Source organism: Buceros rhinoceros, unplaced genomic scaffold, assembly GCF_000710305.1.
Source record: "Buceros rhinoceros silvestris isolate BGI_N320 unplaced genomic scaffold, ASM71030v1 scaffold17441, whole genome shotgun sequence".
NCBI classification, from domain to species: Eukaryota; Metazoa; Chordata; class Aves; order Bucerotiformes; family Bucerotidae; genus Buceros; species Buceros rhinoceros.
The window spans coordinates 24003-37626 of NW_010393843.1; the positions used below are offsets into that span (position 1 = coordinate 24003).

Here is a 13624-nt window from a genome sequence, read left to right on the forward strand (position 1 = left end):
TATTGTTTATCAAAACCAGTTTCTGTGTTCTCACCAAGCTCAAAGGCACTGTGAGCCTCCTTGCCAGCAAGTCCTGAGATGAAGCAACAGCAGCTGTTTCTGCCACTTTTTAAGGCCACTTTTGGGGAAGCCACACATCTGTTCTTTAATTCAGGTCCCAGTGAAGGAGGAGCCCAAGGCTGGGGACCCCATTTCTGAGTACTGCTCCAGACCCAAGTTTTTAGGGACTTTCCACTGAGGTCTTCCCGTCTTGTCACCAATTCCTCCATTCATCCAGGGAAGAGGATGTAGGAGTTTCTCTTTCCTTCTCCTCCTTTCATGGAGGAAAGCTGGACGGCTGCTGCGGGTTGTCTTCAGAAACCTTTACTGATAGCATCTGCTAAAACTGCCATTGCTGGGCTTTTTCCCCGCAGCTTTTCTTCTCCAGGGGAAGGTGGGGTGACCCATCCATTTCTCAGAGGACAGTGTTGTCCCAGGCTGTTCCCCCATGCTGCACATCCCTCTGCATGCGAAGCCATTACCCCTCAGCTTCTCCTGCCAGTGTCACCAGAACACTCTTGTCCAGCAGAGCTGGTACTTCTTGGGTTTTGGCATCAGGAACTCCATGCTTAGAAAATAAAGCATGGAAGTATTTAACGGCATTAGACAGAAATAACTGTGATGTAAAAGGTCTTGGAATAATTGAAAGGCTGAGGTAGGCCAAAGAGAGAGCTGGGTCTGTCCCAGTTGTCTCAGTGGGATTGCAGCAAAGAGCTGGAGATCTGAAGCTGGGCCGTGTACTTTAGAGACTAGTTTGTGATGAACTCTGCATCCCTTAAAGAAACATCCTTGAGGTCTCTCAAGGCTGCAAAGTGATGTCTGCGGGATTTGGCGGTTGGCAAGCTGGACTGTCATGTCAGGGAGATCCGGAGGTCTGACGAGATACTTCTAGCAGATCCCTGGAGTTAGGTAAATTAACAAGCAGCCACCTGTATGAAATGCAGACTTGTTTTATTGTTTTCTGAAGAAAACGAGCAGGTTAGTCTCTGAATCGAACATCCTCCTGTTTCCCAATTTAATTTATACCTTGGATAACGAACTGAAGCTGTTGAAGCCCTTCACATTTTTTCATGGTAACATGTTGAATTGTAGCGAACCGGAGAGTTCTGTGATGCATAGCACGACTATCTGTTCATAGAGGTGGAGTCATCCATTTCTTTGATCCTGAAAGCAAGCGGGGGTTTGGTGGGAATCCAGACCTTCCTACACAGAAAACACCTGCGCACCCACCACACCTCCTCCTTTCCTTGTCCACAAAAAAGATGAGTATTATCTGCAGCGTTGTACAAAAGACACTCCCTCAGCTGATGTTGCGTGGGCTGGGTTTGGGTATATGTCACTTGTGTGGGTATGGAAAGTTTTCTCTCGATAGGAAAAATGACATCAGTGAAAAAGCCCAACACCACCATGGGAATTATTAAGATCTTCTTAGACAACAGAGTGAAAGATTTTATACGAAAAAGTCTTTGGATTTGATTGAGCTGGTGCAGTTTTCAGCGTCCTCCAGGGACTAATTCCATGGCAGAAGATAAAGCAGATGCTGTAGGTGCAGGACACGGTCTTCGGTCAGAGCAGCTGAACCCTCACCAACACAACCCTGCTGATTTGGCTCAGGAAAGACAGAGACTTCCAGGTCTTCTTGGCAACACTTTTGAAATAAGAAAGAAGGAAGTTTATGAAGTGCTGCAGAAAACAGCATAGACAGCCAGGAATATTCTTGAGTATTTAACTGCTAAAAAAATGTATTTAATTAGGTATTTTTAGTGCTTCTCCTTCAGACAACCCTTGGTTTATGAGAGAGAGAGTAAAACTGTGAGTTGATAGTCAAGACACTTTGAAAGGGCTTGATTTCAGGTCTTTGGGGATGGATCAAGGGAGGAAGGGGTACTGTGCAGGGACATTAGTGAGAATAATATTTCAAAACTTGTGATAGAGAATATTCTCCTTTCAGATTTTCTTTTCTGATTCATACTAATCAAACCAATCACAACAATGAGAACAGATTGCAGTGATATTCCAGGAGATCTGGAATGAAACCAAAATCCATCAGCACATTATTTTCTGCTCCAAGTCCCACAGACCTAAATTTGAAAAGTGTTTGACTCTTCAGGTGTAAGTTCTCTGACTTTCAGAGGCACTATACAATTGCAGCTCCATTTGATTCCAAGATTAGTTCTCCAATTTTAATAAAGCTAGAGGGTCTTTATGCGCTGACCTGAAAGTTAAGGATTGGTCTCAGTTTGGTCTCTTTTCATTGCTTTGAGGGAAAGTTCATAGCCAAGAAACATGGCTGAACTCGTTGGGAATCCTCGCACTGCATTGACCGTGATGCCCCTAAAAAAGACCTGTTGGGGATGGAGAAAAGTTAGAGCATAGGAATATACTGGCTATTATAAGAAGAAGAAGAAGAAAACATTGAATAAAGTCATGGTGGGATTCTGAAGAATCAAATCTTGCTCAGAAGATACGCTCTCACTACTGGTCTTTGATGAGGTCTGAGCTGGAGAACGGAAACACAAAGGCAAAAGTCACTGGGTTGGTATCATTGTGCTCCCCTGTGGACCCCCATCTGCGTCTGCCAGCAAGACCTACAGGAGCTAAAGGATAAAAAAATGGCCCATGCCACTAGTGTAGAGCAGAAAGTGACAAACCTAAACCCTCTACCAGTATTGTCCCACCAAGCTGCAGTCCCTTCTTCCCTTTGCACACATAAGCATGCGGGGATCACGCAAACCCCGGGGTACGAGAAGGCTGTTGCTTTCATGCAGCAGATGCCCTCACTCACAGGGCTGGGTCTACGGGCGCAGAAGACATTTGGGAAGCGGAGAGGGAGCAGTGTGGCTGTGAGCCAGCCCAGCCGATGTGGGCACTGTGCCACATGGACTGTTCTGCAGGTTTCACCTCTGAGCATAGAGCGAATTTCTCAATTAACAGAAGACCAGAGTTACTCTGTAAGTCAGTTTAATATCTTACTCTGTAAGTCAGTTTAATATCTTACTCCGTAAGGTATTTTCAAATGCAGGTTCCTAAGGTCAAGTTTTGGTGCTCCTATGGATCCCAGCACTTTCTTTCGTTAAGATAATAAATACCCACAGCCAGGCTTCCTCATTCTGCTCGATACAGATTTCTGAAAAGATGCTGTCACAAGAGTGAAAGACGCTGCTGCTTTTAAGTGCTGGAACACTAAAGTGCTTTCCGGAAAGTGGAGAGGGGCCATTGTTGCTCCTTGCTGCTGGCATTGGCTTGTCTCCCTGTGAAACTCCCCTCACTACACACAGTGTCACCTGGCACGTGCGAGGGTTTGCACAGAGCGCTCGCTCCGGGGTGAGCCCGTTTACAAAGAGATGGTCGCAGGGAGTGTCTCTGCTGGCCTGTTGACTCCGTTAACCACCCAGGCTAATCACGGTGGTCACTAATCTAAACATCACAAGTTCAGAAGAGACATGAAAAGTCACAGCAGCAAAGCAACCCCCTTTCCAGGCTTTACAAAGGGAAAGCTCCCACAGCGACTGTAAAGAAGGTCTCAGCTCCAGGACCAGAAACCCGTAGATTTAAGTGTCTAACCAGTATTTCCCCTGAAATACTGAGCTTCGCTGAACATGACCGTATCTTCTATCCAATAAATCCAGTGCATGGCACTGACTTGAATGAGTCACAAACAAAACATGTTCACAGAGTTTAGGATGGAGTTTGCCATGTGAAATTGCAGTATCGGGATATTTAGGATATTACTTGATTTATTGGGGTGGTTTATTTCCTTAGGGAAGAGAACTTTCTGGAAGGAAATTCAGATTTTTGCAGAATCCATAAAGCAACACGAGAGACCCAAGTTAAACAATAATGCAGATTTATGACGAAAAGCGCAGAGGCATAAATTGTTCTCATCAGGATGAACCCACCTGACTAGGGAGAAGGAAGAGGGCTGTATTTATGGGGTTTTGTGTACATCAGGCAATTATTCTCAGCACTGCGAATGCTGAATGTCCCAGAATGAAAACACCCAGACCTGGGGTTTCCCAGCTATGTGTCTCCTAATGTATAAAAAGATCTTCCGTATGAAAGAAGGATCCAATCTTATCAGCAATGATTACTCAGTCCTATTGCTGGCTTTGATCCGGCTGCCCAGTGTGATAGTAGAAAACCTGCAAGCAGCTCGGACCCCAAACACAACAAAGTGCCGGAATTAGCTCTTACTATTCAGGCAGGACAAGGAGGGGAGGGGGTGAGGATGAGGATGGGGAGAGAAGGAAAAACATGTGGGAATTCCCCTTTCAGCCACCCTAAGTTCTCCTGTGACAATGCGTGCCAAGGGCCAGAACCCTGCGTAGAACCTGGGACACCCCAACCCTCCTCTGACCGTCCAAGCAGGATCTTCAGCATCTCTGCAGGTGCTCGTGCTTCATATGACTGTGACTTTCTTCACTTGACAGCAAAAAACAAACCAGACTGCAGGCTCCTGAGACAACCAGCATGTTGGCAAATATTTAAACCATGCTGACGTGGGATTTTGCAGGTTATTTTTCTTTTTGTACCTTGTTACTTTTCACTCAGAACGTGAGAATTAATACTTTGGGTTTAAGAGCTTCCATGATGTTTTGACGACAACTTAAATACAGGTTTATTTCGATGTCAGAAGAAGTCACTTCTCGTAACCATACATTGGCAATGCAGTAAAGCTGCAGCCCCTCACATTTAGCTGAGGCAAAGTTTGCGGGTAAAACAAACAGCTTTTATTAGACTAGCAGACAAAGTCAGAAAGAGATAAGGGGGTTTGGCACACAGCCCTTCCTCGCGTTTGAAACCAAAGCAATGCTGATTTAAGAACGTTTTCAGTCAGCTCTGTCTTGGTGCACGATGAGGGTGGGCAGTGCCAAACACAGCAGCAAAGCATTGCCCAGGGCACCCAGAGGTGTGCCAGCGTGGACCCACTGGAACCAGTTCCCATCGACTTCAGTGTCAGTGGGAAACATTTGACCACTGCATTTTGTAGGAGCAATCACAGAGGCAAGATTTTCTGCCTCTGATTTGTGATCAGTCAAATCATATCCACAATTAAATCCACTGACATGGAGTGTTACTTGAAGTTAATTCCACCAGCAGGCTGCGACCCCCAGTCATTCGCTTTCTCATTGCTGTTCGGCACATTATTGCTCTCCCTGTTATGATTTAGAAAGAATCTGTGCTATAATTACCTGCTGTCATTATTATCACTTAGCAGTGACCAGCTTTAGCTGCTTCAACCCTGCAGATAGGTTTGTAGCAGCCACTGAATTTCCCAGTTGAAAAGTAAATTCCTAATGCCCAGATTTTACTTCAAATATCACTTACTTTTAAGCCCTCGTTCTGGTAGCTCTGCAAGATACAGTCAAGGGTCCCTTTGTACTTGCTTAAATAAACTCCATCTGCCTGAAGTCGACTTTTCACAACATCCATTGGAGTCGCAATCACCCAGGAAATGGCTCCTAGAAAAATGCAGAAGTACTTGAGCAATTTCTTCTCTACATTTCCTCGGCTGCAGGTCAGCAAACTCAAAATTCACCTCTCATCTACCACATCGTATTAACGGGATTTTCATTTCAGGTCATTCACCCTGCTCAGGCCTAGGAACGATATTTCCGGGAGCAAAGTTCCCTGTTTCTAGAAGAAGCATTGAGATTTTGGGGTTGTGCTGGTAATCAAATGCAGGCAGCCCCCAAGGTGCTCCCCCGCATGCAAATACTTCTTCTGCCATGTGTCTGGTGGAGCACGGACATGCCACGGGAACAGCTTGAGCTGCAGGGAGCTGCTGCTTAGGGCGATTTCAGAAAAACTGGAGTCCTCTGGTAATACTGTTGAAAAGCAAAGGTTGAGCTGTGAATGCAAATAAGAAGCAGGTCCATCTCATGCGACCAGGACTAGACTCCACACAGCTGAGATACACCATCACAGCCCAGTTGGACTGACAAGAGTTGGTCTGGACCTATGTGAGTGTTGGGGCATACTAGAGAAAGCTCCAGATGGGCCAGGGCTCTGTTTATTTGCAGGAGAAACAGAGAGGGTTGACTTGCATGTAGGGCTCTGCAAGTTAGAAATGGTCAAGAGATGGGGAGTGGGTGTCGGGGTGACCTTACACATGTAAGCAGCGGGGACACACACATGCCAGTCTTACTGGCAGGTGTACACAGGAAAAAAAAAAAAAGATGATCAGGAACAGTCAGCTCTGCTTCTGCTGTGTGCAGGTAGGGTGCACACCCTCCTGGTGGACAGCCAACAGGTTGAAGTCCTCTTCTGGAGGCATCTTGGCTGCCGTGGGTCACTGGCAGTGTGATAGGCAGGCTGCCGTGAGACATCCACAATGAAGGTGCTGGCTGTTTTCCTTCTCACTGATGTTGAGCCCAGTGAAGGTTTGATAACACGACTTCCGTAAAGTTTGTAAAGTCATAAAATGATAATGTGGTGCCAGGGGACCTGGCTGTGGGGCGGGGAAGGTCACTCAGCCCCATGTCCTCCCCTGGTGACCAGGAGGATGTGGTGGGCCCTGATCAGCCCTCAGAACCCTCCTATCCTTGTTTAGCCAGTGTTGGGGGGAAAAAAGGTGCTTACCTGCTACACCCCCTGCCAGCCAGATAGAGGAGGGATTAGGGGAAATGCATCCGTCAGGGGTAATCCGGCCACAGAATAACGTGTAAGGGATGAAATAGAAGCAGTACCCAGGAATATCCCTTAGAAGCATCGCTCCTGCGCCTCGATATACTCCTGGTATCCCCTCTTTCTGCAGGACTGTCCTAAAGCAGTGAATTGGGCCTCGGTACACAGGAAATTCAGGAACTGTGGGCTTTAGTTTAATGTTTGCTGAAAAAAAAAACCAACCATTATAGATGTATAACCAATAGATATGTTGCTACAGAGCTCCCCTCAAAAGCCCACCGCCATCAAACAGAAATCACTGCCATCCGTTTTCTTTGGCTGGGATCAATACATAGTCCGGAAAAAAAGATTTAGGAAGAGGACTTGGGTCCATTTTAAAAGACAATTCTGGAGAGATTTTTCTTCGAGGCATTGCATGCCTCCTGGGAGGTATGTACCCAGGGAGATTTCCAAATGAGTTGAAGGCTGTGTGACCCATTTTCATGGATTTTAACCACATCTGGTACCAAGCTGCATCTTTGAAAGCCGTGACATCTGCAAGGTCTGGCCCTTCCCGCATAGACCAAGTTGGTTTTGGAAAGGGCATTAGGTTGTTAAGCTGCCTGGAGGCTTTTAAAAATGGACATAGTATTATCAAAGCAATACAAAAATGTCAATATTTCACGGTTAAACACCACAACTGTAATCACAAGAAAGGTGGGGAACTGCTGAAATCAAGCACTGAAGCTGCGCCTTCTTTTCCTCTGGCTGCGCGTGTGCTCTGGTGGGGTTTGCTCCTGTGCTGGCAACCTCCGATGAAATTCAGCTGCTGTCTTGAGCAGAAGCAGTTCCTTCTGCCTGCACCTTCTGGAGAGGTTCCAGCTGCCCACTGCTATCCCACCAGCATGCCCTCCTGACCAGTCTACCTTGCACCTGGGTTACTGGTAACCCTGCCCCAAATAAGCCAGTGGTTTTCAAACGTACATGTGAAATTTTTGCTCTTGAACAGAGGACGGTGGGACACAGGCATTTGTGGGCACACGTATGTGGGACTGAGAGTGTGCAGCAGGATGTGGAGAGCTGGCGTTACCGCTGGCAGCTGTGGTGCTGCTGGTGGGACCTGACAGCCTGGGGACTCACAGCCCCACAGCCATGTAGGGAAGGCGGCTCCTGCGGCTCATGGTCCTGAGGAGACCTGGTCCTGTGTTTGCTATAGACCCCGATGAGCTGGAAATGTCAGCGGAGATCTGATCGATATAACCGATAAAACCCCTTCCCTTGAGCTGAGCAGCTCCATCCTGGGAACATTTGTAGCTCAGTTGTGGTGGATAAGGCAGCAGAGAGCTGGGCCTTGAAGCAAAGCTGTCCTAAAGCTCTCACTAAACCCCGAGAACTAGCAGAAAAAGGAAGAAGAAACTCTTGCCTCCTACCTTCGATGTACGGCTGCATTTGCATCTGTAGCCTTATCTTCACCAGCTCCACAGGAGTGCCGATGCCCACGGAGACGAACCCCGACACTATGCTGGCCAGAGCCACATCGGTGAGTGCCGGCGTGTGAGATGGGTCTCCGTGGCGGAGCTGGCTGAGGAACCTTTGCGTGTTGCTGAAGACGCCGAACACTACGGAGCTGTAGACAGCGATGCTGGCCAGCGGGAAGGACATACCTTTGAAGAAGCCGGCCACCTACCCAGGGGAGGGAGCAAGAGTTAGCAAAGAGAACAGGACTGAGCAGCGTAAACCCGAACTTGTCCGTCGGGCCAGAAAAGCAAATCCAAGCAAATCCAAGTAGCAGATGCCTCCTGGAAGCAACCGTTCACACATACTGAGGAAATGAAAATTAATTCCTACTGCTAAAGTCTTCTAAAGCTTGTGCAGAATACAGGATATGCTGAAAGTACAGGAACCCACGTGAAATCCATCTTATGGCCGGCTTCTGTCCTGGCATCACCAAAGTCAGCAAAATACCTCCAGCAGAGCTTTGGTATAGCAGGTATGGGCAAAAGATCCACTCTGATGTAACACCCTGACCCGTGCGGAGACATGGGCAGTGTCGTTTACCACTCCATGCCAGGGATCTGTCTTTTCCCTACGGGAGTAACCAAGAGAGTTCCTCAACAGTTAACCAAGAGAAGGCTGTAGGGATTTGCAGGCTCATGGGCACCGACTATATCAGTCTTCTAATAAGTTGGTGTGAACAGCAAGCTTGTGTAGTTGCTTTATGTATTTATTTAATTACCTATCTACATTTTTCTATGAGCACATTTTAAGCAAGATAAAGTACTTACAGACTCATTTCTGTACACAGTGAGAACACAGTTGAGTGTATTTCCATACCCTTGTCCAGCTTGCAAACGGGTCTGCAAAATACATTCACAAAATGCGACTGAAATCCCACACTTCCAGCCCAGCGAAAGTTCACTCTACGTAAACAACGTGTACTTTGCTTTGAGAGAGAATCCTTCCTTAGTTGCAAGGAGAACAGAGCAATAAAATAAGATCTATATGCATCCACCCTCCCTGAACTTTGCCAGAAGCAGGGCTAAATGGGACCTCAGAGGTCCGGAGCTTTCCACAGCATCTGGAATCGATGACTGTCAAATTGTTCTCAAGTCCGGGCCTGCGACCCTGGCCCGGCCCAGCGTCACAGCAGTCTGCTGCCATTGGCGAGGTCCTGAGTTGTGTGGAAATTGGAGAGTGATGTGGTCTCCTCCGTTTGGGGACCCTCGGTGGGATGTATTGCTGAAGGATGGAGAGGAGAACTTCCCTGGGAGGCTTCTAGGGCTCTTCTGATCCAGGGTGGATTTTAAGACATAGAAATACTAAATAGAGCCAAAATAATTCAGCTCCATCTTAGAAAATCTCCATGCTTCACTCAGAAATACACTTTTACATCATTTCCAACAAAGAGAGATTTTTTCTGGAAAGAAATGGTTGTACACCTTCCAAAAAATGCCTGTAACAGCTGTAATAAATGGCGTGTAAGTCACGACAAAGCCTGTACGATTCAACATACTTTCCCCTTCTTACATATTAATATATATACACCCAGATATTTAGATCATCTTTCCCTCAAGCTGCTCACAAGTTTGCACTACAAACATCCTAACCAGGGGTGCGTTTGGGGTTTCCTTGCGCCCTTGCAGCTGTGCAAGGAAACAGAAATGCTGTTTGCTTTGCAGGACCTGGGGCTTCAGCAGCTAACCTTGGCTGAGGCCAGAGCTCGGTTTTTACGGGAAGACTCTCTCACATGCTCTTTTGGTGATGTCTCCGGGGTTGGGATGTTTTTAGGTGTCGGGGACAGCATTTCTCATCATATCCATCAGCATTGCTGCTCACAGGAATGATGAAACGAAGCCTGGAGAGGCAGTGCCCAGTCCCTGCCTCACCCGACTCACACCAGGGTGAAGCAAGAAACCTGTTTGTGAATTTAAAGGACAAAGAAGTGTGTGTCCTCCAAAGTTTGTGCCTCGGGAGAGCTTTTGGACAGCAAATAGGAGGTTGAATGGTACAATTGTTTGGCCCAGAGTCCTACAAGGGGCTGGCCAGTGGGGTGCTGTGGTGGGACCCTGGCCCAGGGGAGGGACCAAAGCCCAGGGCTGCTCTGTGCAGCCTCTGCCCGCACTGAGCACAACTCAGCACCTGGCCAGAGACCACGCAGAAGGCGGCAGCAGGAGCAGAATGTTTACTGAGCCCCTATAAACAAGCTCGAGCTGTGGGCACAGACCAGTGCATTTTCCATTTTGCCTCCATGGTCTTGTTTTCTTTTCTTTTACACAGTAACCAGGTATTCAGAGGTTCAAGTTAATACATTTTTTGAGTAACTGAGGGCAACTGGGTGTCCTCACAAACTGCTGCTCACGCACATGGCCTTTAGCTAAGCTGTTAACACTCAGCGCTGAAATCCCCGCTGGCACCTCTGTGAGCTGACTGCAGTATGGATACTCCTCAGGGAACCTCTTCTTTCTCCTGTGCTTTAATGAGTGCAATGGGCTCTTGGGTGCACCCAGAAACTGAAGAAAGTTCTGGTGAAATGAATGAAATGTGGAGGATGGAAAGTGAGTTAATGTAAAACTATTTAGAGTTTTGCAGGGCCGTGGAAAAAAACATCTGCTTGGGTGTGATGGAAGCTGCGACGCTGGGAAGGGGCCAGCTGAAGGGGGTTGCTGCTTGATGGGGACCGTGGTGTGGATGCCACATACCCCACCCAAGTGTACATGCAGTCCTGCCTCCTCCTCCTGGTGGGGAAGGACCCCCCCATTCCCAGGAGGCTGTGAATGCTGCTGAGCTGCCGCTTTGCTGGCTCAGTTTGTAAGAACTCTCCTTTCCCCTTCCCGCGAGTTTGGAAATGTAACAGCTCTGCCTGTTTGGTATTCCCAGGCCATCTCCAAAGCCAAGAGCCACCGAGGGGTCAGCCTGACACTTGTCTTTATAAGCTCTGAAAGATGGGCTTGCTCTTTCTTGGCGTCCAGAAACTTAATGCTTCCCAGCAGGATCCTTCCGCCGTTGTTGCCAAACTCCCTCAAACCCAGCAATGATGCCCTGACTGCCAGCCCGAGATGGGCATTGCCTTGGCAGCCCTGGGCAGAGCTTGCCCATGATGGCCGTGCCCTGGCCCTGCCCGTTGCTGGGATGGCATGGGCAGCCTTGCGGCTCCTCCCGCATGGGTGCTGCACCCATCATTGCACAGCGATGGGGCCTGATAGCACCTTAGCAGCTCAGAAAGGACAGGGTTGCAAGTCATCTCCTCATCTCAGGAGACGTGGCTGTGTGCAAAGCTGCGATGGCTGGGGAAGGGACGTGGTGTGGGCCACGCTGGAGGCTGCCTCCTCCCCATCACCCTCCAAGGATCTCTAAGGTGCAGACAGGACCACTGGCCCTGGGGTTGGCCACATCTCACAGCCCTTCCTGGTGCCAGCAAGAAGGTTTGGTCCAGGACATGGTCAGAGCAGCTGAAGCAGGGAGAGCTGGCCAGATGCCTATCGCAGCACTCTGCAAAAACAGTATCTCTGCCTCACTAGGGATGGTCAGCTGGGTTGGGCCAGGCTGTGCTGGTGTGTGCATGGGCTTGTCTGCATCATGTGAACAAATATCTTCTAACATCTCTAAATCCTTCCCTCTGAGGAACAATTGTCTTGCAGGAGTAGTAATTATTGCATCTCATAGCCCTAGGGTAAAATTTCAGCACTCTGCCCTTCCAACATTGCCAGCACTAGAAAAACACATAAAAATTTGCCTGCAGCAAAACAAATATAATTCCTCCACTGGCCTTTGAATACTTGTCTGTGGCAAAGTTCAATAAAACCACATGTGAAGTAAGGCCAGGTTTAATGTTCAGCATTAATCCTCACAGGAGGAACTCGCACATATCAGCCAGTTCCTTTGGCTTCTCATTCAAAACGAACATTGAAGAAAGTCTATGACAGCATTTCTACCTGGGCTAAATTTCCCCTTGGGGTGACGGGGGAAGTGAAAATCTTTCGAACCACCATCTAGGTGGTTCCATCTAGGCAGAGGCCACCTCCCTGTCGCTGGAGTTTTGGGTGGTGAGGTGAGAGCACGGTTCAAAGTGTCTTACCTTGATGGTGTCCAGGGGGTGGCCCACAACCACGCTGGCGGTTCCTGAGAATGAAAGCAAAGTATTACACAAAATATTGAAAAAGTTTTTGTGACGGGACATGGAGCAATGGGGGAGAAGGAGATCTCCATAGAACAGTTGTACTGGGCCCAGTGCAATGTCTTGTCTCTGACAACAGGTAAAAGCTGGGCAGAAACACTTGCACATCTTTCCTTGAATACTCTCCTGGACTCCACAATTTCAGAGGCATCTGAGCAAGAGGAAGAGGTGTTTTATTTGTATGTCCTGTCCATGAACAGCCCCTGTTGCGCTCTTGTAAGCTCATGCAAAGTTTTAACCTCAAAACAGTGAGATTCAGGTTCAACACATAGAAATGCTTTCCCCAGCTCAGGTGGAGATGCCCTGCGGATATTTGGGCGTGATTTCTGACTGGTGATGGGAATTGTGAACCTCCTTCCTTTGCTGTTTATAGAGATGCCTGTCAGGGATGATTCAGATAAAGAGAACCCTGCTCTGTACCAATCTCTACACTCCCATGCAGGAAAAACTGATCCATTCCCCCTTATCATCCTGCCCACTTACTCACACCTCTCCCTGCCAGGAGATCCCATGGCAGGGCAGAGCACAGCTTGGTTTCCCCCTTCTCCGGGAGGATGTAGCAATCCATGTGCCTTGGCCAGGATATGGTTTTGTTGCAAACACCACTGGCAGTTTTTAGGGTGTCTGTGGAGATGGTGGGTAATTTGTGCTGCTTCCCCATCTGTACATCTCCGTGCAAACCAGTGTCACGAAGTCCTTTGGAGACTACATGAATTTCTCACTTGTAGTGGATTAGGACTGAAAGGACATTATGACCACTCAAAAACGTATTGTAGAATGTCCCCTCTCCTCCTGGACCTTAACCTGTGGTCCCACCTACGGTCTATGTGTGAAAACTGGCCGCTGCCACCAACACGGAGCACTGCTGGCTGTTCACCCGAGACATGCTGTCCCACTGCGGCAACAGCACAGGGGTCAGCGGGGCAGAGGGAGCACCCGCCTGCTGCACAGCCTCCGGGAGCCATCCCCAATACAGCTGCTCACGTAACCTTTTGGCAGAGGTTCTGGGTTTTTTAGAAGTCAGTTAACCTATTAACCTCATCTCACACCCCTTTCCCGAAGCCGCTGTGAGCCTGGGCAGAGCTCTGATCTGCGGTGCCTCGCTTGCCCCTCTGCAGTCCCGGGAGCGGGGCAGCTTAGCTGGGCACCTTATCAGCTGTCAGACCCAGTGGGAGCTCTCGGTGCCCTAAAACACACCGCATCGCTGTGGTTTCCTTGTCTTTCTGCTCTGTTCCCCGGTGTTTGCGGTCAGCGCTCCCAGCAGCCCGGGTCGATGCCGGGGGGCTCTGGCACCGCTCGCCCTGG

General features: G+C 48.5%; 1 protein-coding gene across 1 annotated transcript; it reads right to left on the bottom strand.

Moving 5' to 3' along the window:
• Positions 1 to 2261: 2261 nt before the first annotated feature.
• Positions 2262 to 13214, bottom strand: SLC25A48 (solute carrier family 25, member 48; the record flags this gene model as incomplete). The annotated part of the gene is made up of 7 exons (XM_010145031.1): positions 2262 to 2384; positions 5368 to 5501; positions 6622 to 6870; positions 8076 to 8328; positions 8931 to 9002; positions 12221 to 12264; positions 13140 to 13214. Coding segments are annotated over 7 exons (950 nt in total), but the record flags the coding sequence as incomplete, so codon positions are not given.
• Between the last annotated feature and the right edge of the window lie 410 nt (positions 13215 to 13624).